The following is a 26,833-nucleotide window of genomic DNA, read 5'->3' as shown; positions in this document are numbered from 1 at the left end:
TGTGAGGACGGAGGTTCAGAGGGGAGGAGATAGAAGAGAGAGATGGAGAGAGAATAGTTGAGCTACTATCACAGATGGATTACTTACAGCAGAAATGGTTAGTTCTGATACAGACAAAATGAATTACCTGAAGGTAGAGAATTCGATATTGAGTCTGGAAGGCTGTAACATGCCCCACACTGAAGATGATGTGCTGTCCCTCAAGCTTACATTGGGCCCTATAACAGTTCAGGAGGCCACCAAAAGGTAAGTCAGAGTAGGAATGAATGAAGAAATGGCACGCAAAAGGGAGTTTTAAGTTGCCTCTTCAGACTGAACATTATTGCCCTACATAGTGGTCATCCAATTCATGTCCTCAATGTAGAGGAGACCACATTGTGAATATCCAATGCAGTAGACTAGATTGAAAGAAATGCAAGTGAATTCCTGTCTCACTTGGAAGGATTGTTTGGGCCCCTATGCAGTGGGAAGGGAAGGGGTAAAATGCCAGGTGTTATATCACCTGCAGTTCCACGGGAAAGTACCGTAAGAATGGGTATGATTACTGGGGATGGAAGAATGGACCAGGGAGTCATGAAGGGAACGATTCTTTTGAATTGTTAAAAAGGGGAGGGGAAGGTGTGTCTGGCGGTGAAAGTGTGGAAGCTGGCGAAAATTGCAAAGGATGACCTGTTGAATGCAAAGGCTGCTGGGGTGGAAGGTGTGGACCAGAGGAGTCTTTGCTCTGTTCAGGAGGAGAAGAGATGAAAGCAGAGATGTGGGAAATAGATAAAATGTAGTCAAGGACTCTGTCAACTGTGGTAGATGGGAGGCCATGGTTCAGGAAGAAAGAAGACATCTTGGAGGCACCTTTGTGTAAACTCTTGTCAATGGAGTAACTACAATAGAGATGGAGGAACTTGTAGAATGAGTCCTAGCAGGAGGCAGGAAGTATAGTGGTGATAGCTGTGGGGGTCTGAAGGCTTATAATGGATCAAAACATAAATTGCCGGAGGAACTCAGCAAGTCAAACAGCATCTGTGGTGAGAAAGGAACTGCTGACGTTTTGGGTTGAGGCTCTGCATCAAGGGCGTGTAATAGATGTTTGTCTCCAACCTAACCCCTGAGAAGAAGACAGGGACATCCAGAAATAGAAGGGAAGAGTCAGAAATGGAAGGCGAAAGCTGGGTGGAAATTTGCAGAAAATGTAATGAGGCAACATCAATACAGGTGTCAGTAAAGTGGCAGAAGAGTTGAGGGAAGGGGCCAGAGTAGGACTGAAACAAAGACTGTTCCATGTAATCCAGAAAAGGATAGGCGTAACCTGGGCGCATGTAAGATCCCATAGTTACCCCTTAGATTTGTAGAAAGTGAGAGGGGTTGAGGGGTTGAAGGAGACATTCTTCAATGTGAGGCAAGCCCAGAGGACTGGAGAATAGCTAATATTGTTTCTTTGTTTAAGAAGGGCAATAGGGATAATCCAGCAAATTATAGGCTGGTGAGCCTTACATCAGTGAGCTATTGGAGAGGATTCCTAGGGATAGGATTTACTCATATTTGGAAAAGCATAGGCTTATTAAGGATAGTCAGTATGGCTTTATGCAGGGCAGGTCATGTCTTATGAAATTGATTGAGTTTTTTTTTTGTGGAGGTGACAAAGGTGATCAATAAGGGTACAGCAGTGAATGTTGTCTATATGGACTTTAGTGAGGCATTTGACAAGATTCTTCATGGTAGTTTGGATTCAAAATTAGCAGGGCCATAGAAGACAGAGTGTAGTGGTGGAGGGGTGTTTCTCTGACTGGAGGTCTATGACCAGTAGTGTTCTGCAGGGATCAGTGCTAGGACCTCCGTTGTTTATGAGATATGTAAATCATTTGAATAAAAATGTAGATGGTTAGTAAGTTTGCAGACAGCACAAAAATTTGTGGAGTTAAGGATAGTGAAGAAAATTATCAAAGGATACAGCAAGGTATAGAAAAGTTGGAAATATGGATGACGAAATGGCAGATAGAGTTTAATCCAGACAAGTATGAGGTGTGGCACTTTGGGAGATCATATGTAAGGGGAAAGTCTACAGTAAATGGCAGGACCTTCAGGGGCATTGATTTTTGTGTCTCCGACATACAGAAGGATCTTGGGGTGCAAGTCCATTGCTCCCCGAAAGTGGCAACATAAGTAGATAGAGTGGTAAAGAAGGACTACATGCTTGCCTTCATCAGTTGGGGCACTGAATATAAAAGTTGAGAAGTCATGGTGAAGCTGTATAAAACTTTGGTTAGGCCACATATGGAGTATTGCATTCATTTCTGGTTGCCCCATTACAGGAAAGATGAAAGTGCAATAGGGTTTCACCAGGATGTTGCCTGGATTAGAGAGTATTAGCTATAAGGAGAGATTGGACAAATTTGGATTGTTTTCTCTGCAGTGTTGGAGACTGAGGGGAGAGCTGATAGAAGTTTATAAAATTATGAGAAGCATGGATAGGGTGGATAGTCAAAGTCTTTCTCCCAGGGTGGAAATGTCAAGTACGAGAGGGCATAAAGTGAAAGTTTAAAAGAGATGTGCAAGGCAAGTTTTTTTATACAGAGAGTTGTGGGTGCCTGGAACGGGCTGCTGGGGTGGTGGTGTAAGCAGATATGATCGTGCCATTTAAGGGGCATTTAGACAGACACATGAACATGCAGGGAATGGAGGGATATGGATCATGTGCAGGCAGATGGGATTAGTTTAATTTAGCATCATGGTCAGCACAGACCATGGGCCGAAGGGTCTGTTCCTGTGCTGTACTGGTCTGTGTTCTATGTGATAATGAGTTCAGCCAGGTGCATGAATATGTTGGTGGAGGGGAACTCTGTTTAAGGAAGCAGTAGTGGGCCCCCAACCCTTTCAATGTGGGATGGAGATATAATGGCATTGTATGTCCATGGTAAAGATTAGACAGTTGCGACCAGTGAGTTGGAAACTTAACTTGTTTGTGTTTTAATCCATTTAAATATTTTGTTCTGCTTTGACTGCATCAAAAACACATTGAGAAATTTGTGGAAAAGATACCGTGTGAAATAAGACTGAAAAGATGAAATATGCATTGAAGTAATACAGCAGAATCATTCAGCAGCAATGCACTGTTCCCTAGGTAGACCAGCTGCATCCTGATAGATTTGTAACTAAAGTGCTCCATTTGGATAATAATTCTTGTAAGTTCTGAATTAAAATAACACCAATATATGTTAGCACCGTGGTTGATTTGGTTACCCTTGCATGGTTCAAAGTAACAATCACTAAGGAAAGCTTAATGTAAACATCTTATCAAAACTGAATAAGATGTCTGAAATCTGCTTTGGCCTCTGATTATAATTTGCTGATGAATTGACTCTATGGAGTACAGTGAGCCCCACATCTCTAAAATATTGGAGCATATTCTTTAAGCTTGTGTCAGTCTTTTGTTTTTGTTGGCCTAATTATATGTAACTTACTACTGAGTGTGTGGCATATTGACTAGGATTACTTTAGTCATGCTGCCAGGTTATGTAAGCCATCCACATGGAGCACTCCAGGGTCCTCTGAAAGTTGGAACACTACTACACATGTGTAATAATAGCGTGACATGTTTCAGAATAATTTATCAACATGGAGGTAATATTTCCTCCAATGAGAATTGAGTAAAATAATATATCCTTTACAAGACAAAGCAGAAAATAATATCCTTCATGTTCAACCAAAATTAGCTGGTTAGACATCTGTCCTAAATACTGCCATGTATTATCTACTAACCTGGGGCTTGGACTTAGGCCAAAAGATCAGTAAGAACAGTTGTACATCCTGACAATTTGAAATGATGGATCCCTGTGTTGGTTGTAGCTGAGATGGATATTAACAAATGATGCAATGATACTCTGGCTTTTGTTTTGCACTCATTTCTGAATTGCTTAAAGCAGAAATTGTATGTAATATGAATTACAATAAGTATTTAAGATTATTGGCAAAAGAGCCTAGAGAAAGAAAAGAGTCTAAAAGAAAGGTGAGAAATTAAGAGCCGGTGCTTGCTGGTGGTGGAAACAGATTCTATAATAACTTTCAAAAGAGTATTCAACATCAATTGTTTGCTGATTTTATGTATGTAGTCTCAAGTTAATATAAATTAGGATGAATTAGTAAAATTAATTTAGGACTCGAAGTTACTAATATTAGATAACCAGTTAATCTGATAAAGTAAATATATGATTCTAATTATTCACATTTCTGGGCTTTGTACAACTGTGAGCTAGCATGGACGGACAGATTACATCACCTTCTCTAAGAAAATGAGGTTAGCTTTCTGAAATGTCAGAGTGATATACCATCACCCGTAGATTTGCTACTCATTCCCCCCTGGATAAAGTCACTTTCACCTTCGGCGCCAATTCTTCCATCTGGTCCAGTTGGCTTAAATTCTTGATCTCAGAGAAAAACTTACTGGAATACTCATATCTGCCTGTACGGGTGCATAATCTACATAATAACTTATGTAACCTTTATCTGATAGCTTTCACTCCAAAGATTACCACAGAAACAATTCAAGGAATCAAATACTGAACATCGTTAGACCATCGGGTATGTGTTAACATTCCAAAGAAACTTCAGTTCTACATAAAACTCTGCTGAGACCAATGTTGAAATGAAGTTGGTTCTCCATAAATGAATTAGCTCATAGATCGCTGTTAATATCTATCAATCTCCAAATCAAAAATGAAGCAGCACAAAGAAATGGCAGGCTACCCATTCTCTTTCTCCACACCTCCACTGCCTCCTCCCAAACCCCATTTCCTTGTCACCCAACAGCAATGTTTCAAGAAAAGCAGGGATTTTTTTCTGGATATCCTGCTAGGTTATTAGTCCTTTAGTCAGCACTAACAAATACAGATTGGTTATTTAACATCTTGCTGTATGCAAATTGGCAGTTACATTTGTTTACATAACAACAGTGACTGCATGTCAAGAGTAATGCATTGGCTGGAAAATGATTTGGGATGCCCCGAGGATGTGAAATGCATTGTAAATGCAACTTTCTCATTGGCTTTGTGGTGGTTTTTATTGGATCTTAGGTCTAAATTTGGATCATGTAAATGAAAAGAATACATTTTAAAGAAGTGATTTTTCTGCTTCTGTGCTCCAAACAAGCATTGAGAAATTGTAATTTCAGGCAAATCACTGGCTGGGCAATTTCACAATATGTTGTCCTCACATTATTAGAAACTGAACATTTATCCTTGTATTTCTCTGTCACATAATGCATATAATATTTGGTCATCTGAAATTTCTCTTACAATATAATTGAGTATCAGCATTTGAAAAGTTCTAATGTGAGGGGTAGGTTCAGGGTGCCAACAATCCTGTGCATTTTAGGTTTTCCGTAACAGGCTATCCTGTGTGATTTTGATATTGCGTGGGCAATGTAATCTTCCCAGGTGGCCAAGAGAGAGGCTGGGGATAGGGCCAGGAATCCTTAGGCCAAACAAAACACCACTACTGGAGTATCCAGTGTTGTAACCGTGGAGTTTATGGTGAACTTTGAAGCCGTGCACTACCACGTTTATGTGTGTGGAGTGAAGCTGTCTCTGCAGGCCAGAGACAGGAGGTTCTTAGCCATCATTATTATCATTACAGCCATTGGCAACCCATGGTGTTTCCTTGTCTTCAAGCCCAAATTCTTCCTGCTACAGTGCTCATTCCACTTGACTGACTTTATTTCTGGTCCACACCCATGGTTGGTTTGGCTTGAGCGCTCGAACCTCATGGGATGTCAGGTGTGCCTGCTATCAGTTTCTGTAGTGCAGAGACCTTGAACAGTGTTAGGATTGAGCCTGGCTTGGCTTCAATGCTGGGACTTCCAGTGAGGTCAAGCCTGCCTGTCAGTCATTCTCTGCAGCGTGGGAATCTTACACAATGTTAGAGTTGGTGTCCATGGTGCTGTGGCCTCAAGTTAGGTCCATCTGCTGGTTGGTCTCTTCAGTGCAGTGGCATAGTGAAATGTTTGGCTTGATTGGCAGTCTAAGGGGCAATGGGCCTATCCGGCACTGGTCAAAGAATCCTTATGTGACTCCAGTCCCACCAGTCTCGAGGGGCACCAGAACCTCATGTGAAATTGGCTTGCCTATTGGTTGGTCCCTGGGCACCAGACCCTCACATAATATCTGGCCTATTCGGCAGTTGGTCTCCAGGAAATGGAACGTCGCATGAAGCTGGGTCTGCTAGGTAGTCATTCTCTGAGCCACTGGTGACATTGGACTCTTCTGGCAATCGGTCACTGGGGCATTGAGCTCTCACATGGTATCAGACCTGCCTGGCTGTCTCTCTTCAAAGTGATATCCTCAGAAAGGTAACCCATTCCCTTTTACTTCAGATTTTCTTTGTGTTGTTCTCTCTGACAGAATTAAGCCAAGATTTCTCTCAACTCCTATTCAGTAGGATCATACACTCCAGAGACAGAAGTTGTGGGGTTATGCTGCACTCCATTGATAGGTCCCACCATCTAAAAAAACACCCTGGGACAGTTCTCCATTACCCTGGGCTACCTTAAGTACCTTAAAAAAAGATCCTTTCCCTTTTCTGAATGAAGAAACAGTGACAGCATGTTTATATGCTTTTTATCTTTACTTTTTAATTCTTTTCATTGGCTTTATTACATGATTGTGGTCAGAGCTGACACTGAGCCCCATGACAAGCCTTGTATATTCTAGGTGACCCCTGGTAGATGCATCAGAAGATATTTGCAATTTAATTAGAGAAATTAACTTTTGTTCCCTGCAGAATTTCAGTAAGTTGCTTCTCATTGTATTATGGGCTTCTAATCTTTTTTTTCTATGGGATGGACAAGAAGATCTTTGCATCTTCCAAAATAGAATGCAGACTCCCTCGCTGCACAGGTGTATAATACTCTACATCCAGGGTAAGCTTAATGTTTTTAAACTTCTAGCTTGAGTACTTGTGGGACACTCTGCATAGATCTTAATTTGCCACTTAAGGATACTTTTATTTGGCCACACCTTGATGATAGCAGCAATAAGTAGTTCTGGATGAGGGACTTGGGTAGAAACTCTGGAAATGCTACAGTTGTTCTCAGAACAGAGAAGGTTAAGAGGAGACTTGGTAAAGAGGAGACTTGGTAAAGATGTTCAAAGTCATGAATGTTTAGAGTAAATAAGTAGAAAGGATATGGAGGCATTGGAAAGGGTGCAGAGGAGATTTACCAGGATGCTGCCTGGATTAGAGAGTATGGATTATGAGGAGAGACTAAAGGAGCTAGGGCTTTACTCATTGGAGAGAAGGAGGATGAGAGGAGACATGATAGAGGTATACAAAATATTAAGAGGAATAGAGTGGACAACCAGTGCCTCTTTCAATACAAATTGAAATTGAAATTGAGCACCAATGCTCAATACAAGAGGGCATGGCTTTAAGGTAATGGGTGGGAAGTTCAAGGGAGACGTCAGAGGGAGGTTTTTCACCCAGAGAGTGGTTGGTGCATGGAATGCGCTGCCTGGGGTAGTGGTGGAGGCTGATACCTTGGTCAAGTTCGAGAGATTGTTAGATAAGCATATGGAGGAATTTAAGATAGAGGAAGGGGTTAGATAGTCTTAGGAGTGGTTTGAAGGTCGGCACAGCATGGTGGGCCGAAGGGCCTGTATTGTGTTGTATTGTTCTATGTTCTGTGTTCTAAACTGTTTGCAGTCACAGTTGTGTCCATAATCAAGGGAAAAGGATTGAAGGACATTGGCAAACTAACCAGAGGAGACATGAGGAAACATTTACTTTTAGCAAATTGAAGTAACCTGGAATACACAGTCCGAATTTAAAAGAAAATTAGATCAAGGAAAAACACATGGAGCTATGGAGGAGGATAGAGAGATGGGATTGTTCCACCAAAGAACCAAAGCAAGCACAGCTAACCAAATGACCCCCTTTTAGCTGAGTCAGTTTATACTATTATGATCAACCCTATTGATCAATTTGATATAATCAGCAAGTTGACAGCGTACTGCCCATAATCTTTAATGGACAATGGCAAACCAGAGATAAGCAAACCAATGGCAAATCTCATGCTTATTTGTATGCAGGCTGTTATGTTGATAAATAGTGGATTTGCAGTGCAAATGCGCAATGACTTTGCAATTATGTGTTGGGACAGCTAAGTGTCATCACTGCTAAAATGTAATAAACATCGTTCAACATTGTCAGATACTTAATTGAGTGAAGTCCTTATTAAATAAGCACAAACTAAAGATTATGATCAACAGAGTTCAAATTTGCAGATTCATTCAACAACTTACCTTTCCTGTAAGAAAAAAATTGCAGTTGACAAATGTAAGCCATTATCAAACCAAATTAAATATGATAATGGTGGTGTGCCGATGAATACTGTATCTTAGTAATTACCAGTATTTGGCCTGGGTTAGGGTTACTTGATTGTGGCAGAAAATTCATTGATTGATGTTTTCAAAAGACCATGCAGAGTATTATTTCCACAGTGTCTTCTGTTTACATTTTTCCCAGGGAAGGAATGTTATGTGTACAAATTATATATCTGTACAGGAAAAATAAACCTCTTTGATGAATCAACCAAAAAGAAATAAAGTGTAAACAGTGGGAATGTGAGTGTACATTGACCCGCACACAAAACAAATTCTGCAGTTTCTGGGACTGAATATAGTCTTATTTTTATCTCATTCTCAGTTACTTATCACTGGAGAAGTGGAGCTTGGATGCTCACAGGGATTCAGTAATTACATGTGTGTAGTTTAAGGCTTCCTCATCAATGACTGTCTTGGGGGAATAAACCCTTTCCATTAAATATCCCAAAGGACCGGCCCATTTTTTGAGTAGCCTCCACAATTCAATGCAAAGGCTTCACTCAGTTTGGAAAATGGGTTACTTACAGCAATGTCCACCTGTCACCATCACTATATAATTCAAATACAATATTAGCATATACATTGTTTTAATTGTCACAACGATGTACACAGTGAACAAATAAATTTAAATTAGACCATATTACTATATTTATCTTAATATTCACTGAAAGAAAAACATATCATTTTTAATTGCAAAGCACAGTTTACAAATAAATAATTCAAATGTATTGCTTTAAATATTCTGAGATATACAGTTTATTTTGACTGGTTAATTATGAACTATTTTTGTTGAAATATGTAGCACAATACTGTCTAAGTGTAGGATTGCAGAGGCTATTCAAACAGCGTTTCAATCCTAAAAGTACTTCATGTACAGGTTTTATCTTCAGCCTTTGTGAGCCCCTTAAAATTAGGAATGTTTATGTAACTGTAAAATGATTCAATGATTTAAAAAATCAAGTTGCGAAATGATAAACACTTATATACTGTATGCCAATCTCCACTGAATACAAAATGTTAAATTCCACTGCACCAAAATCCTAAAGGAATCAGTAAGGCAAGTATTTTTGATGATAATGATTGGATTAATTTCACTTATCCAATGATAAGGTAAAATGACTGAGCTGATTTCTTTTTTTATCTTGGCTGTAAACTCATTTACTGTTGTTATTCAGAAGGACCTCAGCTGACCGGTGGAACATTGAAGCCACTTTTTTGCTCCAATTGAAGAGTCTGAGGATTTTGAAGATTATTTAAAGGGAAAGAAAGCCCAGTCTTTTAACCACCTTACTTGGGATAGATTTATTTTTGCCAGTGAGCATGACACCCGCTAGATTTAAAATTAGTATGCTGATAGAATTCTGGAAATAGCCCAAGGTGTCTCCCAGAAATCCTTTCTGCCCTCAGAAAATTTTCACAAAGGTAATGTGAGGGCTTCAATATTGATAAATTCTACCTTAGGAAAACTACCACTTTTCCTCTTTGGTAGTCCTCTATCATTGAGGATGATTTGCTTACACTCCAGTTTTGAGGTGTGCAAAAAGCCTGGGCATGAATTCTTTACACAAAGGGATAGCCATTGCATGCTAGTTACCAAACTGTCTTGAGGTTTTGTCCAATGACAAGGATAATTGGGGAGTAAGCTCTGCCGCAAAGGCTTAACTTGCATGTACCTAGACATACAGCGACCCAATGGTTAGTGTTGCGGCCTCACAGCTCCAGAGTCCCAGGTTTGATTCTAACATTGGGTGCTGCCTGTGTAGGGTTTGCATGTTCTTGCTGTGACTATTTGGGTTTCCCCTGTGTGTTCTCGTTTCCTCCCACGTGCTAAAGACATGCTGGTTGGTAGGTTAATTTGCTGCTGTAAATCGTCCCAAGAGTCGGCAGGTGTCAGAAATATGGGCAGGAGGGTTGCAAGAGGAAAAAGTAGGTATGTGTAAATGGATGCTTGATGTTTGGCATTTAGGCCACAGAGCCTATTTCCTGATGTAAGACTCTATGCCTAACACATGTGTGGACCCAGACACAGTCACACACTTTTCCTCAACAACTCCTCCTCACAAACCCCACCCTGATCGAGTCTCTCCTTCAAAATCAATCCCCTTAGCCGTCCTACCTTTGTTTTCCTTCCCCTAATTGTTTCTGTCAGTCCCCTCCCTCCTCCATTTACTCTCCCACTCAGCTCCCTCCCCTTCATTTCCGTCCTTCCCTGTTAGCCCCTTGCCTGCTCCTCTTCATCCTGTCTCCCCTGTTCTCCTGCACCACTTGCCAGCTGCTCTCCAATAGAGAGACCACTTACCGACTGCTGCTGATCACCTTCTTCTGGGCTACTCTCTGGCTGTCAGCTGACAGCTACATTGGCGGAAGCCAGCTACCAAGTCCTGATCTCCCTTTGCACTCTCCACCTCTCCTGCAATTCCAGGCCCAAAATATTAAGGGCACTGCAGGTCAGGAAGAAAAGATAGGAAGTTTAAACAGCATAACAGGAACTGACAGAGAAGTACTCAAGGCAACAAAAAAGCAAAGCTGATACATGTCAGCTGACAAGGCAGAATTTAGGATACTAAATAGTAATTAAACTTTTTCTCCAATGAAATGCACTCTGCCTCTTCCTCATTGCCTTTAAATATTGCCTTTTGTAAGCAACAAATTCCTTCTAAAAACAAACCTCCAGGCCTTCTTCCTCAAGAGCTTCATCATGGAGAAGTCTACATTCAATCCACCATTTGTACAGATTATTTTTAGCCTTCTTTGTAATTCCTTAAGTGATTATCTTGAAAATATGTCCTAATGTAACTATCTCAACAAACAGTTGAAACAACTTATCACATCTGTACTATCATTGTCTTGAAGATCTCTATCAGATCACCCCATACTTTAACACCAATAGAAAAAGTCCTAATGTCTCAAGATTCTCTCAATAACAACAGTCCCTTTGGCTTTATCTGTATCATTTTTAAAAATATTTTATCTTTGCTAAGATACAAAATTAGCTACAATATTCCAAATATGGCCTAATTTAATCTTTGCACTACATAGCCATGATTTTCTGGTCTATCTTTCTTTGGTTGTAAGGGTGATGGGGTACAAGAGGATGGAAGTCTTGCTGCAACTGTCAAGGGTTTCACTGAGACTCCTGCTTGAGTACTGCCTGCACTTTTGATTTCCATATTTAAGGAAGGATATACTTGCTTTAAAAATAGTTCAGCAAACATTCACTAGGTTGACTCCTCTGATGAGGGTATTGGTTTGGAAATGTTGAGGAGAATGGCCTAAGGGTGTCAAGAGTTGAGAAAAATAAGAGGTAATCTCAGTGCAGTGTGTAAGATTCTTATGATCTTGACACTCATCAGATGTTTTCTTGGTGGAACAATCCAGAACTGAGGGAGGGGGTGCATGGTTTCAGGAGTAGGGGTCTCCATATAAGATTGAGATAAGGAGGAACTACTTCTTTCAGAGACTAGTAAATCTTTAGAATTTCCTATCCAAGGGAGCTGTTGACGGTCAGCCATGAAGTATTCTCAAGGCTAAGAGATACTTTTGATGAAAGGGGAATCGGAGGTTATGGGGATCAGGTAGGAAAATTGAGTTGAAACCAAAGAGCAGTTCAGCCACTATCTTACTGATTGGGCCTGCTCCATCTTTCATGTTATGTATTTTATGCCTCAAATATAAAACTGATTTAATTGCTTTACATAAAGACTAGGACTTTATTCATTGGAGCACAGGAGAATGAGGGATGATCTTGTAGAGGTGTATAAAATCAATCATGAGGGGCACAGAAAGGGTGAATGCTCACAGTCTTTTTCCCAGGGTTGGGGAATTAAGAACTAGAGAGCATAGGTTTAATGTGACAGGAGAGAGATTTAATAGGAACCTAAGGGGCAACCTTTTCACCCAGAGAGTGGTTTGTATATGGAATGAGCTGCCAGAGGAAGTGGTTGAGGCAGGTACATTAACAACATTTAAAATGAGTCAAATTCAGGCAAATGGGACTAGATTAGATGGGCATCTATGATGGCATGTACCAGATGGGCTGAAAGGCCGTCTTCTGTGCTGTATGACTCTATGACTATACTCTATTTCTCATCACCTTCTTAAGCTGTTGCCTTTAATGACCACTCCTGTTATACCTTTTAAACTTTTACCTTATTTTCTGATACAGTATACTAAGAGGCCAAAGTGACGAGCTTTCCTTATGTTCATCTGCCCGCACACTCTGACTGCTGCTACATACCCCAGCACATCATTACTCTTCCCATTTTTAGTGCTTTATGATTTTTTAACTATTTTTCTCCTTGCCCCTTGGAGGCCCTTCTCTCTTGTTGACATGTTTCTCTTCATTTATCCCCTCTCAGATACTTTGCCATTCAGTTTGCCTCCCCAACCATTTAGTACTCCTCAGCCGTTCTACTTTCCTGCTACTGTTCTTCCTGACAAGCCTACTGTTTCACTTGGCACCCTCCAATGTGTGTCCCAAGGGACCAGTCACTACTATCTTATGATTCCCTCATCCCATAGTCTCGGTAACCTTCCTGCCAAGCTTGCTTGTGAGTGACTGTTCTTATCAACCTCCTCCTTCTCCAGCTGAACTCTGCCAGGATTGAACCCATCACCAATGCTCTCTGACTCTCATCAACCCCTCTCCCCAGAATATCATTCAGCTCAGAATGAATCTCTTAACATCCATGAGCTTACTGTGGTTGACTTGACAGAAAATTAACTGATGGATGATGATGCTTTCCCCCTACATAAGTGTCCATGGTCCACCACAGGGGGTTGCGGTCCTTATGAGCCCAAATTACACTTTGGTCCATTCTGCCTCCTCCAACAAGCCTCTTCTGGTGTTTCTTCTTTGAGCATCTCATTTTATCTATTCCCTGTTGTATCTGATTTAAAATCTGAATTTTGTACTGCTCATCCAAGTGCTTTTCACACTGAAACATCTCCACGGATCTCTGCCTCCAAGCAATCTCACCCTTGATGATAACACTTTCCAGTGCTGTGAACAGAAAACACCATATTTCTTCAGTGTTGACCACAGACTCCAGCTCAATATCTTAGTCATATACCTCTGCTGTGAAAATCTACATAAACTGAATTTCCTGTTATTTTTGCATAAAATAATGTTGCTTGGCTAAATACAACATGCCTCAAAAAAAATCTGATCAATCCTGATTGACCGAAGTTATTCCAAATGAGAACATTTCATCTCCAATCGTCGACAAGACCGCATCCCTTCCCGATGAACTTAATATATTCTATACACGTTTTGAACAGAAGGGATTAGTATGTCACCACCCACCCTGACAGCCTCCAATGCACCTGAACCCATGGTCACCATTGTGGATGTAAGATCATTCTTCTGAAACCCACAGAAAGCATCTGGCCTGGATGGTGTCCCTGGCCATGTCCTTAGCTCCTGTGCAGATCAGCTGGTGAGGGTATTTGCCGACATTTTTCACCTCTCCCTGCTTCAACCTGAGGTTCCCGCCTGCATTAAGTAGACCACTATTATCCCAGTACCTAAGAAAAACAAGGTAACGTGCCTTAATGACTACCGCCCGGTAGCTCTGACATCCACCGTCATGAAATGCTTCAAGAGACTGGTCATGGCACGCATTAACTCCAGCCTCCCTGACAACCTCGACCCACTGCAATTCTCCTACCGCTGAAACAGATCTACAGTGGATACCATCTCCCTGGCCCTACACTTGTCTCCGGAGCATCTGGATAGTAAAGACACCTACATTAGACTATTGTTTATTGACTACAACTCCACTTTCAAAACTATAATTCCAAGCAAACTCATCACCAAACTCCGAGACCTGGGACTCAATACCTCCCTTTGCAACTGGATTCTTGACTTCTTGTCCAACAGACTGCAATCAGTGAGGATAGGCAGCAACACCTCCAGCACGATTATTCTCAACACTTGTGCCCCACAAGTTTGTGTCCTCAGCCGTCTACTCTACTCTCTATACACTCATGACTTTGTACCTAGATTCTGTCTAACTCCATCTACAAGTTTGCAGATGATACCACCGTAGTGGGCCATATCTCAAATAATGATGAGTCAGAATACAAGGAGGAGATAGAGAAATTAATGACATGGTGTCATGACAACAACCTTTCCCTCAAAGTCAACAACACAGAAGAGCTGGTCATTAACTTCAGGAAGGGGGGGGGTGGTGAACATGCTCCTGTCTACCTCAATGGTGCTGAGGTCAAGAGGGTTGAGAGCTTCAAGTTCCTGGGAGTAAACATCACCAATAGCCTGTCCTGGTCTAACCATGTAGATGCCACGGCCAAGAAAGCTCACCAGTGCCTCTATTTCCTCAAGAGGATAAAGAAATGTGGCATGTCCCCGTTGACCCTTACCAATTCTAATTAATGCATCATAGAAAGCGTCCTATCTGGATGCATCATGGTCTGGTATGGCAACTGGTCTACCCGTGACTTCAAGAAACTGCAGAGAGCTGTGAACGCAGCTCAGCACATCACAGAAACCAGCCACCCATCCATGGACTCTGTCTATACTTCTCACTGACTCGGTAAAGTGGCCAACATAATCAAAGATCCCACCCACCCCAGACATTCTCTCTTCTCCCCTCTCCCATCAGGCAGACGGTACAAAAGTCTGAAAGCACATACCACAAGGACAGCTTCTATCTCATGATTGGAATTAGAATTAGACCTTGTGTGATACCACATTCATTACTTTGTACCACTATCATATTATTCTTTTACTAGATAGTGTTCATGAAGAAAATAATACTTTTCCATGAAGTGTATTCATACAGATTGTTTTCCTCATATTCTCCCGGCACACTTTTGCCATGTTCTTGTACATACTTTGGCCTTGTAAGTTTAAGGCATGGATTGTACTGAGGCAGGACTTCAACCAAATATCAGAGTCAGCTCATTTTAATACTGCTGGGTTGGACACAAAAATTTAAATATCTGTAGCTACAGCTGACCTTGGTGGCCCAGGACATTGATCAGAGTGGGCAAAGGGAGTCTGACTTTCAGCTGCAGCTGTACCACACTTAAAACTGGAGCCAGCAGGCAGGAAAGTACATGCAGTACGTGTTTCTGCAATCAACAGCAAACTTTTCAGATTGTCATATGTATTCTTAATGATGAAACTGGATATTAGAGGTTGGAATAGGTGGCATTAATTGTCAAGATGTCTGTAAATTCATCAGCCGCGACCATAAAAGGAAGGAACAACTGTGAGAGGGCATCTCCAAAACTCTCCATATGTTTTAAAAGTTCCAATCTACCAGGATATTAACTCTAACAGCACAGTAACAAGCTTAATACAAAGCTTTCAACTAAATGTACAGATTTACAAACATGAGAGAAATAAATTACACAACTGAAAAACTATACTCTTTGCATGTCCTTTAAACTATCATTTTCACTACGAGTTCTCCATAAAGGAAAAATAAAAGCTCCCTAGCAGCTGTCAAATAACTTGATCAGTGCCAGAAAGTAACAAGAATTCTGCAGCAGGAGATAATCCACATAATTCCTATGAATGACTAGCTGCAGCAAGCAGATCAGCAGAAACTTCTCAACTGATCCAGCAGAGAGATGTAGGGATGCCACTATGCTGACACCATTAAGAAGGAGGCTTGGTGTTCCCTAGAGGGATGCTGGAAGTAGGTAGTATTAATTATATGGAATTTCATTGAATGAAAGCTGCAGAAATGGGCCATTCAGCCCAACTGTGCATTCCAGTATTTATGCCCACATGAACCTCCTCTCACACTATTTTGTCTTGATCTATCTGCCAGTCATTCTACTAATTCCTCATTCATGTGTTTATGTAGTTTCCTTTTAAGTGTAAGTTAGTTCATATGCAAATCAAATGCATTTATTTCAGGAAATAGTATTTTTGGATGCAGTATCTGAGAAATTTGAGGCAAGGCATGAGGTAATCTAGCATCCTTTATTGGTATTGGTTTGTCACATATACTGAAATACAGCAAAAAGCTTTTGTTTTGTCTGCCATCCAGACAGATCATGCCATACATAATTACATCGAGGTGATTAAACAAAGCCAGAATACGGAATATAGTGTTATAGTTACAGAAAAAGTGCAGTGCAGGTAGACAAACAAAGTAGAAGGGCCACGACGACGTAGATTGGGAGATCAAGCGTTTAAGGGTTTGCCCCTTAGCGAAACGCATGATTTTTGTCCTCTTTACTGCTAGGCTGTGTCTGGGTTTGTTGTTGATAAATTAGAGTCATACTGCATGGAAACAAGCTCTTCAGCCCAACTCGTTCATGTCAACTATGGTGCTACTTGAGCTAGTCCCATTTGCTTGCATTTGGCCCTTATCCCTCTAAACCTGTCCTATCCATGTATTTGTCTTAATGTCTTTTAAACATTGTAATTATATCCACCTCTACCACTTGCACTTCTGCTTCCTCTACCATTACTACCACAAATTGAGAAGAATTGATTGATATGACTAGTCAATCAAGTGGCCTATGTTTTTTTATATTCTTGTATAATCTCCACATCTCTGTTTTTCTCTTTTTTTTAGTTTATGTGTTTTTCTCTGCTGAGGCATTAAATAATTCTATAAGGTTTGGTGTCCTGCAAGTAATAGAATGATCCTTTACTTATTGCAATGTTAGGAGATGCCTTTGATTTAAAGCATGACTGAGATATATATAAAATGAGAAATCACATGGAGAGTCCATGGTGGTGACCTTAAGTACCTTTTGAGGTTTAAAATTTACAAGATATGATTTTTGTTGCCAGAAATAACATAAGCAATAGGGATTTGCCCTCCAGCCTACTGTGTTATCTTAAAGTATCAATGTTGATCTTCTACCTCAATTTTCTCAGCCTAACCCAATACCCTTTGATTCCCAGATTCCGAAAGCCTTTCAATCTTAGTCTTGTATATATTCAGCAATGAAGTATTGACTGCCCTCTCAGATAGGGAATTCTTATGATTTACCTTATGAATTTTTACCCTGAGGTGTAGAAATTCATTCTGACCTTAGTCCTAAATGTATAGCTCTTATTCAAAGAACATTCCTTCAAGTCCTAGGTTATACGGTAGTGTAGCGGTTAGCGTCATGCTATTATAGTGCCAGCAACCCGGGTTCAATTCCGGCCGCTGTCTGTAAGGAGTGTGTACGTTCTCCCCGTGACTGCGTGGGTTTCTTCCGGGTGCTCCGGTTTCCTCCCACATTCCAAAGACGTACGAATTAGGAAGTTGTGGGCTTGCTATGTTGGCGCTGGAAGCGTGGTGACACTTGCAGGATGCTTCTGGCACACTCTATGCAAAGATGCATTTCACTGTGTGTTTTGATGTACATGTGACTAATAAAGATATCTTATCTTATATGTCAACTTCAATGTTAATCCCTCTTGAATCCTGTTTATTTCAATGAGATCACTCTCATTCTTCTATATTCCAGAGAGGCGTTGGCCCACTCTATGCAAATCTTTCTCATTGTATTGCCCTCTCATCCCAGGAAGCTACCTTGTATGTGATTATGATATCAACAATTTTTTATTAAGCATAATGTTGTACTGAATCTCAAAGGTATGTGCGGATTTTGGATTTATTTAAATGATGAATGACGTGTTCTGAAGGTATTGTAGATCTAATTTAAGTGAGGGATTCTGGTTATTACAGATGTTGTATAGTTGTAATCAGGTCAGATGTTGTAAGAGTCTTTTATCAGTTTGCCTTTCAAATTTCTCTCCCAGTAGTTGTCTGTGACCTTGCTGGGCTTCAATTGTTCGTGTTCAGACTCTTGTTTCATCCTCAGACCTCTCCATTTTTATACCCGCTGCACCATTCAATAAGATCATGACTGATCTTTTACCTCAGTGCTACTTTCCTGAGAGATTTTCTGGTACTATATTGCCCTGTTAAATGTCTACCTGTGTAACTGTCTGGATCTCCTCCATTAGAAACAAGTCTTTATTAATGCTCTGCTCTATCTTGTCTTCTTCCAACATGTAAATCACAGAGGGAAATCTCCACTGGGAAACAAATTAAATAGCTGTACATGATAATTATAAAATATACCCCACAAAAAGGAATCTCAAGTTAGAAGTCACAAAATTTAAATGCAAAATAAAATGACAGGTCTCTGTATTAACTGGCCCATTTTTTTTCCCAGGGTGTGGGTATTACTGGTAAAGTTGGCATTTATTGCCCACCCATAGTTGACCTTGAGAGGCTGGTGTTGAGTTACCTTCCTGAACTGCTGCAGTCCTTCTGGTGAGGGTACTCCCACATTGCTGTTGAGTCGAGAATTCCAGGATTTAGACTCAATAATGAAGGAACGGTGATATATTCTCAAGTCAGGATGGTGTGCAACTAAGAAGCGACCCTTCAGTGGCTGTGTTTCCATATGTCCATTACCTTTGTTCTTCTGGACAAGAAAGGTCATGGATTATGGGAGCACTGTTGGAGTAGCCTGGGTAAATAACTGTAACAAACTTTTGTAGCTACTGTCTGCCAAGACAGGATGTGAGTGATGGGGAAGGAAGATGGGGTGCCAATCAAGTGGGCTGCTTTGTTGGATGATGTTGAGCTTTTTGACCTATGTCTGGTAAACGGTGGAAAGGTTATGGAGTGTCAGGAATTGAGTTACTCACCTCAAAGTACCCGGCTTCTGACATACTCTTGTAGCCACAATACAAATGTGATTTTAATGCCAGTGAATGCCAAGGTTAGGTGGCTGGATAGTCTCTTGTTGGGGATAGTCACTGCCTGAACTTTGGTAGGACAAATGTTACTCGCCAATTATCAACCTATGCCTAAATGTTGTCTAGGTTTTCCTGCATGCCTACATGGACTAGTTCATTTGCTGAGGAATTGTGTATAAAACTGAACATTACACAATCATCAGTGATTATCCTCACTTCTGACCATCTAATGGAAGGGAGATCACTGGTAAAGTAGCTGAAGATGGTTGGGTCTGGGACACTGCCCTGAGGAACTCCTGTGGTGATGTCTTGGAGCTGGGATGTTCGACTCTAACCAGCTTCCTTTTTCAGGATATAAATCCAAAAATCATTTGTACGTTTTTCACTTGATGTCCATTGACTTCTGTTTTACCAGAGCACCAGGATACCACACTTGGTTATATGTACCTAACCCCTAGCTCTTAGGTTCATGTTTGGACTGAGGCTGTGATGAAGTCTGAAGCTTTGTGATTCTGGCAAAATTTGAACTGAGTTTCAGTAAACAGTTAGTGCCATTTGATTAAGTACCATCAATGTCAACTTCCACCTCTTTGCAAATGAGTGAAAGTAGACTGATTGGTTAATAACAATGTCCTGCTTTTTATGAACAGGACATCCCTGGGCACTTTTCCACATTGTTGGGTAGATGCCAGTGTTATAAATGTACTGGAACATTTAGCTTGGGGCAAAGAAAGTTCTGAAGTGTGTCTTCCATAGTGCAGCTAGGACGTTGACTAGTTCCAAAGCCTTTGCTGTACCTAGTGCTGTCAAAGATGTTTCTTGCAGTGATTATGTCGTGAAGAAAGCTTGACAGATAAAACCAAATGTGAAATCAAGGTGATAGAAAAGCTTCAAATTCCATCATAAGGCTTCCTCAGCTACTGAACTAAGATGCATTTGTTGTATTATATGTTTCTTAGATGAGAAACGAATGATAGAATATGCAACTGGCTTATGTTAGCCACATTTAGTTCTTGGTTTCTAAGGGTATAACCTTGCTTATGCTATGCATATCTTCTTGTCCACAATTTCAATGGATTTTACTATCCCATAAATCTGTTGGGGTTCTGCCTGGGCCTTTAGAACTTCAGGGACCTTGTATTTATCTTGCTTCCATTTTTGTTAATTGCCTCATGAGAAGTACCATTTTTTTAAAGTCTCAAATTTGATTCATTCTCCTTATTACTTCATGAAACTGCAACATTTGATACATTTCCTTGTTGGGATTATATTTGTTTAATAGCTTATCAATCATCTGGATTTTCCATTAGTGCCTTTTGGTTTTATTTGTCAACTTTTATTTTCATATTTTATCTGAAGGTGGCCATCTATTATGCTGTTATGGTACAAATTTGTCCACTTTAAGTATGGTCTTCTATTCTTAAACTGTACCTCACTATATTGTGTTTCACAAATATTCCTCAGATTTAAGATTTCTTCATTGGTATGGTTCATTGACTTGAGGAAACCCTTGCTTTCACTTCATAATTCTTAGATATGAGGCAGTCAAGGATGACAAGATGAGGGTGAACTAATCCAGGCTGCAGATTAAATATGAAATGATGTCTGAGCACTTGTGGGCAAAGATAAACTACCCGTAATTAGGCATGGAAAAGTCCTTGTGGTATAAATTAACTGAGAGATAATGGAGTAGGAATTCAACACTGCCAACAGTTTTGCAGTTGAAAATAATATAGCCAGGAAATTAAAAGTAGCAATGGAGAAACCATGCTGAAACTACACAGGATTCACCTGATGCAATAGTTAGGGAATCTATAAATGTTACGAGCCTTCATGCTGAAATAAGTGAATGATAGGCTTGAATGTTAAATTTGAATCCTATTGCCAATGTGAGATCATCAATAACAATATTCACTACCAAGCAGGTACCAGATATCCTACAAATGCAACACCTAGTAAAGTAGCATAATCAGTGGTCCTTGCAGATCACTCAGAATAAAGCCCCCAAAAATAGTGTTTTAGTGTTTATAATGCCACAAGCAAAATGTACAATGTTTTGGCTTTTAAGTCCATTTTTAATTGAATACAATCCATTATAATTCCCTCTTCATAGTGAAAAATGCATCTGTGTTGACAGTTCAATAGGAAACTTTTATATTATAGTGACTGTGAATATATTATGACTCACATGAGCACTTAGACAAATTATTCTAGCAAATCCTACAAAGAAAAAGAAAATAGAAACTTAATTTCAGTGATGCCTCTCAATGTACAATCCTGGAGCAGTCAACAGCCGTAGGAGCATACAGTTGTTAACACTTTGTCTGTGGTGTCTCTTGCATGGCTGAAATATGAAACCAAATATAACAGGATATGTAGATGAGAGAGGTATTACTTGTTCATGTGGTAAGAAAAAAGCTCATTTTCGACCTCAGAAAACTACAACTTTTTAAACTTGTATGTGTGATTAAGCTAAAGTCTCCCAAATTGCTTTACAAGTTACAGCTGAGGAAGGCTGGTGTACTTATAAATCAAAACCTTGTTGTCAGGGATTAATACTGTTTTTGGGTGAATCTGTACATTACGCACAGTATGCAACTAACTTTGGGGATCAACTTTAAGAAATTGATTTTATTCAGAGATCATCTAACTTAAGATAATTTATTTCAGTCCAAAATTTTGATATTCTGAACCTAGATGCCTATTTTATTATAGGATTTAAGTCAGAGTTGGTTAATCTTGTACTCTTGCATTGATCTAAGATCCTTGGGTTACAAGTTGCGAAGAAATTTTGTCAGTATGGGAGCATATCTTCAGCTAGCTAATCAGTCTGAAAAATGATTGCAACCCTTTGAAAGGAGGAAAGATTGCAGTGAAAGGCAGAAAAGAGGACATAGCCTGGCAAAATCTTAGTGACTTCTATTTCCCAAAATCTTTGAAAGCAGCCCAGTGAAAGACTAGCCAAGTTGTAAATTAAACCTTTATTAAGTCACATACATGGCCTAACATAAACTAACTTCAAATTTTGAATTAGTTCTAAAATGACCAAGTTTAAATAAACAATTAGGTAACACAGTACAATGATTACATTAATCAATTAAAATACCAAAAGGAATGCCACATTCTAATGAGAACCACAAAAGGAGAGGAAAATAGCTCTACTATTAATTCTCTTAATAGTTGTTTACAAAATTATTGACAAGTAATTTACACTGTGTACTTTAACACACTGGATAAATAAGCACACTTCAAAATAAGAGAAATAACTATGACAAAATTCCAATTAATTTGTAACATTTAAATTAGTGATAAAAGATAAAAATTCAGTAACTAGTAATTAAATTTAAAATATTCAGAAGTGTCGTGTCGCAGTGTCTGAAGAATATTTAATTTCCATTTTTGTTCAGCACTCCATCTATAACAACCTGAAGCTTGACAGGTCTATTAATTTCAAGGCTCAGGGATACCTATTAGTACAAAACATGGAAAAATACCATTAATCATTTATTTTAATTTTGCATTTCTGTCATTTTCATAGCAGGTTATAGAATTGCAATGACACAATAATGTCCCTGGTCTAACGGTGTGAAAGAATACTTTAATTGCTATGTTCCAAGTAGCGTTGACGTTCATTACTTCTGATTGTAGTGATATAATACGATTAGATTTAGTACATTTTGATGCAACTGTCCTTGAAAACAAATTAAAGTTATCATCTAAGAAATTTTTTTCCCCCGGAAAGCACCATCTACATTAAGTGATACAAAAATGAAATGAGCAGCAGATCCACAGAAATATTACCAATTTTAAAAAGGATTGGATAGAGAAAGCAATTCAACCATTTGACTTTCAGTCCATTCAATGGACTTGCAGAAGTTAACGCTAATTATCATGTAATAAGCCAAAGTAACTGTACTTGAAGAACAAAAGTGTTAAAGATAAAAAAAGTTGCAACCATTATCCCAAGATAGTTTTGAAAACTAATATTTTGACAACTGACCACAAGAAGTTTGTTTGTAATAAGATGGAAACAGAACAAAGTGAAATATGCATCAAAGATATGTATACTGTGTAAACACAGGTACCATCTGAAAGATGGCTAGTCTTCTAAAGTGCCAAGGATGAAAAAGCCAGCTTGATTATAACAATGGCCAGCTGAACATCTGGGAGAAACAAATCACTTCTATTTCCAGCTGGCAAAACATCCAAAGGCACCATGCCCAATAAGTATTGCTGTTTTATGGTTTAACATTAATGCTTTGAAAACTATGTACAGATGTGATTAATTGGTTGGGGGGGGGGCAGAATTGATTCCCTTATTTAAAATTGAGATGCATTTTGATCTTTTTGATTGTGTCGGTATCGACTGCACAAGACATTCCTTCACAGATTAAGTATTGGGCAGAACTACTGAAGTAAATGCTTTTATTCCAAAATAACTTGTACTTTTTAGTATTATTACAAAAATTATAAATGGCATACAATGCAATAATTCCTCCAATATATTATCAAAAATTTAATGCATAACTGGATAATTCCAAATTGCCAACTGCAGTTGATAACCCTCATTTATTAACATGACCCATATAAGGATGGGAATATCTAGCATAATAGGACTGCAATTAAGAATTCTGATTTTTCAGACTGGTGAATCATTTGAGTAATCCATTATATATTTCAGTCAATCTATGATTATGATTTTATACAACAGCTCCAATATTAAGTTTAAACTCATTCTCCTCCCTCCATTTCTGTTTCTCACAGATTACAATAAATCATAAGAACCAAGCCCCAATGCTGAGGGCACCACCTCCCAAGAGTGGCTTTGTCTCTTCAATCATCAAGAGGACTAGGAGTTAAGACACAAGGAAGAAAAAAAACTATGTGCATTTTTCTCTTCAAATGAGAACAAGGAATTACAAACAAGTTGCACTCTCTAAGAATCACCCTCTGGTGGAATCTTCCCAATGAAAGCACATATTGGAAATCTGGTTTTACCCAGTTCAGGGTCTTCCTGACCACTTATAATCATAATCACAAAGTCAGGTAATACATGACCAAAATTACATTAGGCATCATCAGCAGATGAGGCTTTCCCTAACTGCAAAGGTAGAAAAGCAACCCTCTTCCCCAACTAAATTACTGTAGACCATGTACTTGCACAGTTGTCATTTCTATGATTGAATATAAGAATTGTCATGAAAGCTTTGTTGGAACATATGGCGTTGGTCTGCAGTTTATGGATGACAAGCATTTATCTTCTACTGCAGATTTACCCTCCGAGCTTTAACCTTTTGGCAAATGTTAAGGAGTCAATTTTTGCCTCAGAGCTATTCACTTTGAATAAGCTTTCCTGTCATTGGGACAGAGGGTTAAAGTGACAGCAATTAAAGATATTAAACTTTAATACAGAGCAAACCCAAACAGAGCATTTAATGTCACATTAGAAACATTTATAGGGAATTCCTTGTCCTCTATTGAAACTAAAATGTTAACAATGTCTTTAATATCACAAGAATTTCATACAGAATATATCAGAGAACTTATTACTGGTGTAATGCAGCAGGATTTCAATCCTATTATCAGATGTACAAAATGTGATGGAAAGTTACTTTTGAAGCAGTTTGTCAGATCCCAGCTTTTCCTGCCATATAACAGAGGGGGCTGGAGACTTGGGTGGGCAGGTGCTCTTTTGTTTCTCCCACCAAATTTGCTCAAATACTATTGCAAATGACTGAAATTGTGTGCACAATATAAAAGCTGGCAGTGCAGCTGAATTCTCTGCCAGTGATTCTGTACTTCTGACTTTTCCCACACAACATACCATTCAGCAGAATGGTTTACAAGAAGTCAAGGGTAAAGAGGCTGCAAGAATCTGCAATTCAGGTAATAAATGGATCTTTGTGTTATGTTTCCAGTGTCTTGTGCTCCATGGAAGTAGGACAAACTCATAACATTGCCCAGAAGATCTTTTTAAGTGGCTAACTTTACAAGGAACCTGTTTCCTGCCAGACTTTTGTTAAATGCTCTTAGCTGGGCCAAGCGATTCATCAGAAGTGAACAGGAGAAATCCACTTCACTAGCCTACATGGTTATGCCTTTATTCCCATTGCCCCTTGATTTAGCACAACAGCTGAGAATCAATTCAATTTACCAAACCAAAATTGATAGTCATATTACAGAGAGAAACCTTGGCTCAGAAATCCTTGTTGCTCTGAAAAGGACATTGAGCATGTTGTGCATGCAGGCCAGTCTGTGTTTTTTGAGACGGCCTGCAGTTACAAAGTTCTGTTTTGGCACTGTATGCAGTAGCATGGGTTTTGCATGTCTGACTCCCTCAAAGGCCTTTTCCTTTCTAGAACGGTGGAGCAAATGTAAAATAAAATGGTTGGGTCACAGGCCAAAAGGACTTGGTGGAATAAGGTCCATGTGGGGTTTAAGGGACAGGCATTGCTATCAGCTGCAGAGGTTAGGCTGGATTCAGTTGAGGTGGGTATTAAGAATGATGTGCTGTGGGAAAAAATCTGGGGCGGGGGCTGAAAGATAAAGGATTGAGGGAAATGTGCAACATCAGGCTTGTTTTTATGCTTCAAGGTCTACAAATAGTTCAAGTACCAAACTAGCAAAACAAAGTAGATTTCAATTAAACTTGGCTTCACAGCCTTTGTGAAGGCTCACTTCTGCATGGGTAATCCTTGGTGCCTGCACAGCAGTGTCCAATGACATGCAGGGCACATCTGGTTGCCACTTCTGCAAATTCCATTTTTACATATGTGGCTTATGGATGTGCGGAAGCAGCCTTTCACAATAAACGACTGGCTGACACTGGGGAAACATTTTTTTTGTTTATGGATAAATTAGGCAGGTATAATATGACAGAATAAATGCCACACATTCAGGTCTGTTCTGTGTGCTGCTTTCTGCATTTTCATGTACAAGCAGCACTGAGGGAGAATGATCTTGGTATCTTGACAACTTGGTCAATATTTTATGATCAGTGCCCCTACAGTAAATCAATTATTCAACTAAAATTATAATTGGAATATTCAGATTTGTTTATAAATTTGTTTTCTTTTCCATGGCAAGTGTCTAAGTGGGAGATGAAAGCAGATTCAATGATGATAAATTTGAGACTGCATATGCTTGCAAAGACAAAATATATACTAGGATACAAAACTAATTCAAAAATTCAGTACTACAGATTAAATGAATACTCTGTGATTCACTGCATTGTCTCCTAAGGAAATAGCAAAGATCACTGCTGCAAGGGAATGTCTTAACTAAGATAGCAGAAGAGTTTAAAAGGACTTCTCCTACGATTTTGTATATAATTTTTGCATGTTACTATGAGCAAATTGCCATTCTAAATATGTTATGGTGACATTATGATATTTTACCATCCAATGTGGTGTTCTTAAAATGCTTTATTTTAATCTCAGCATGTTTGTTTGCTAAATGCCACTTTGAAAGGGCACAATTCCTGGTTTAATAACCTGCCCATGGCCAATTTTCAAAATTATTTTTCTTCTACATGCCTGGTATTAACCAGACAAAACATCCTATACTACTTCACACCTCAGCATATTTTTATCAGAATATTCCACCATTTATTTCAGCTGCAGTGTTGCTGATGGGTCAGACTTCCTAGCAACACAATGAAGAGTTTATTCAACTGGCCTCAAAGCACCAAAAGCAGCAGATTTGGTGCCTGTCTCTTTATGGTATCTGGTCCTTCAGCTGCCTGTAGGAGTGGCCCTCCTGTTCTGTGGGT

General features: G+C 39.5%; 1 protein-coding gene across 1 annotated transcript in view; it reads left to right on the top strand.

Annotated features, from left to right (window-relative positions):
* Nucleotides 1-26,542, top strand: part of dgkb (diacylglycerol kinase, beta) — a 589,337-nt gene extending 562,795 nt beyond the window's left edge. Inside the window, exon 25 of the mRNA XM_052015544.1 lies at nucleotides 23,827-26,542. Coding sequence (XP_051871504.1) covers nucleotides 23,827-23,922 — 96 coding nt within the window. The 3' untranslated portion in view covers nucleotides 23,923-26,542. The remainder of the gene's footprint in view (nucleotides 1-23,826) is intronic.
* Nucleotides 26,543-26,833: the final 291 nt, after the last annotated feature.

This window comes from Pristis pectinata, chromosome 5 (genome assembly GCF_009764475.1).
Source record: "Pristis pectinata isolate sPriPec2 chromosome 5, sPriPec2.1.pri, whole genome shotgun sequence".
In the NCBI taxonomy this organism is placed as follows: Eukaryota; Metazoa; Chordata; class Chondrichthyes; order Rhinopristiformes; family Pristidae; genus Pristis; species Pristis pectinata.
Note: the sequence above shows the minus strand (reverse complement) of the source record. Positions and strands in the feature narration are given on the sequence as shown.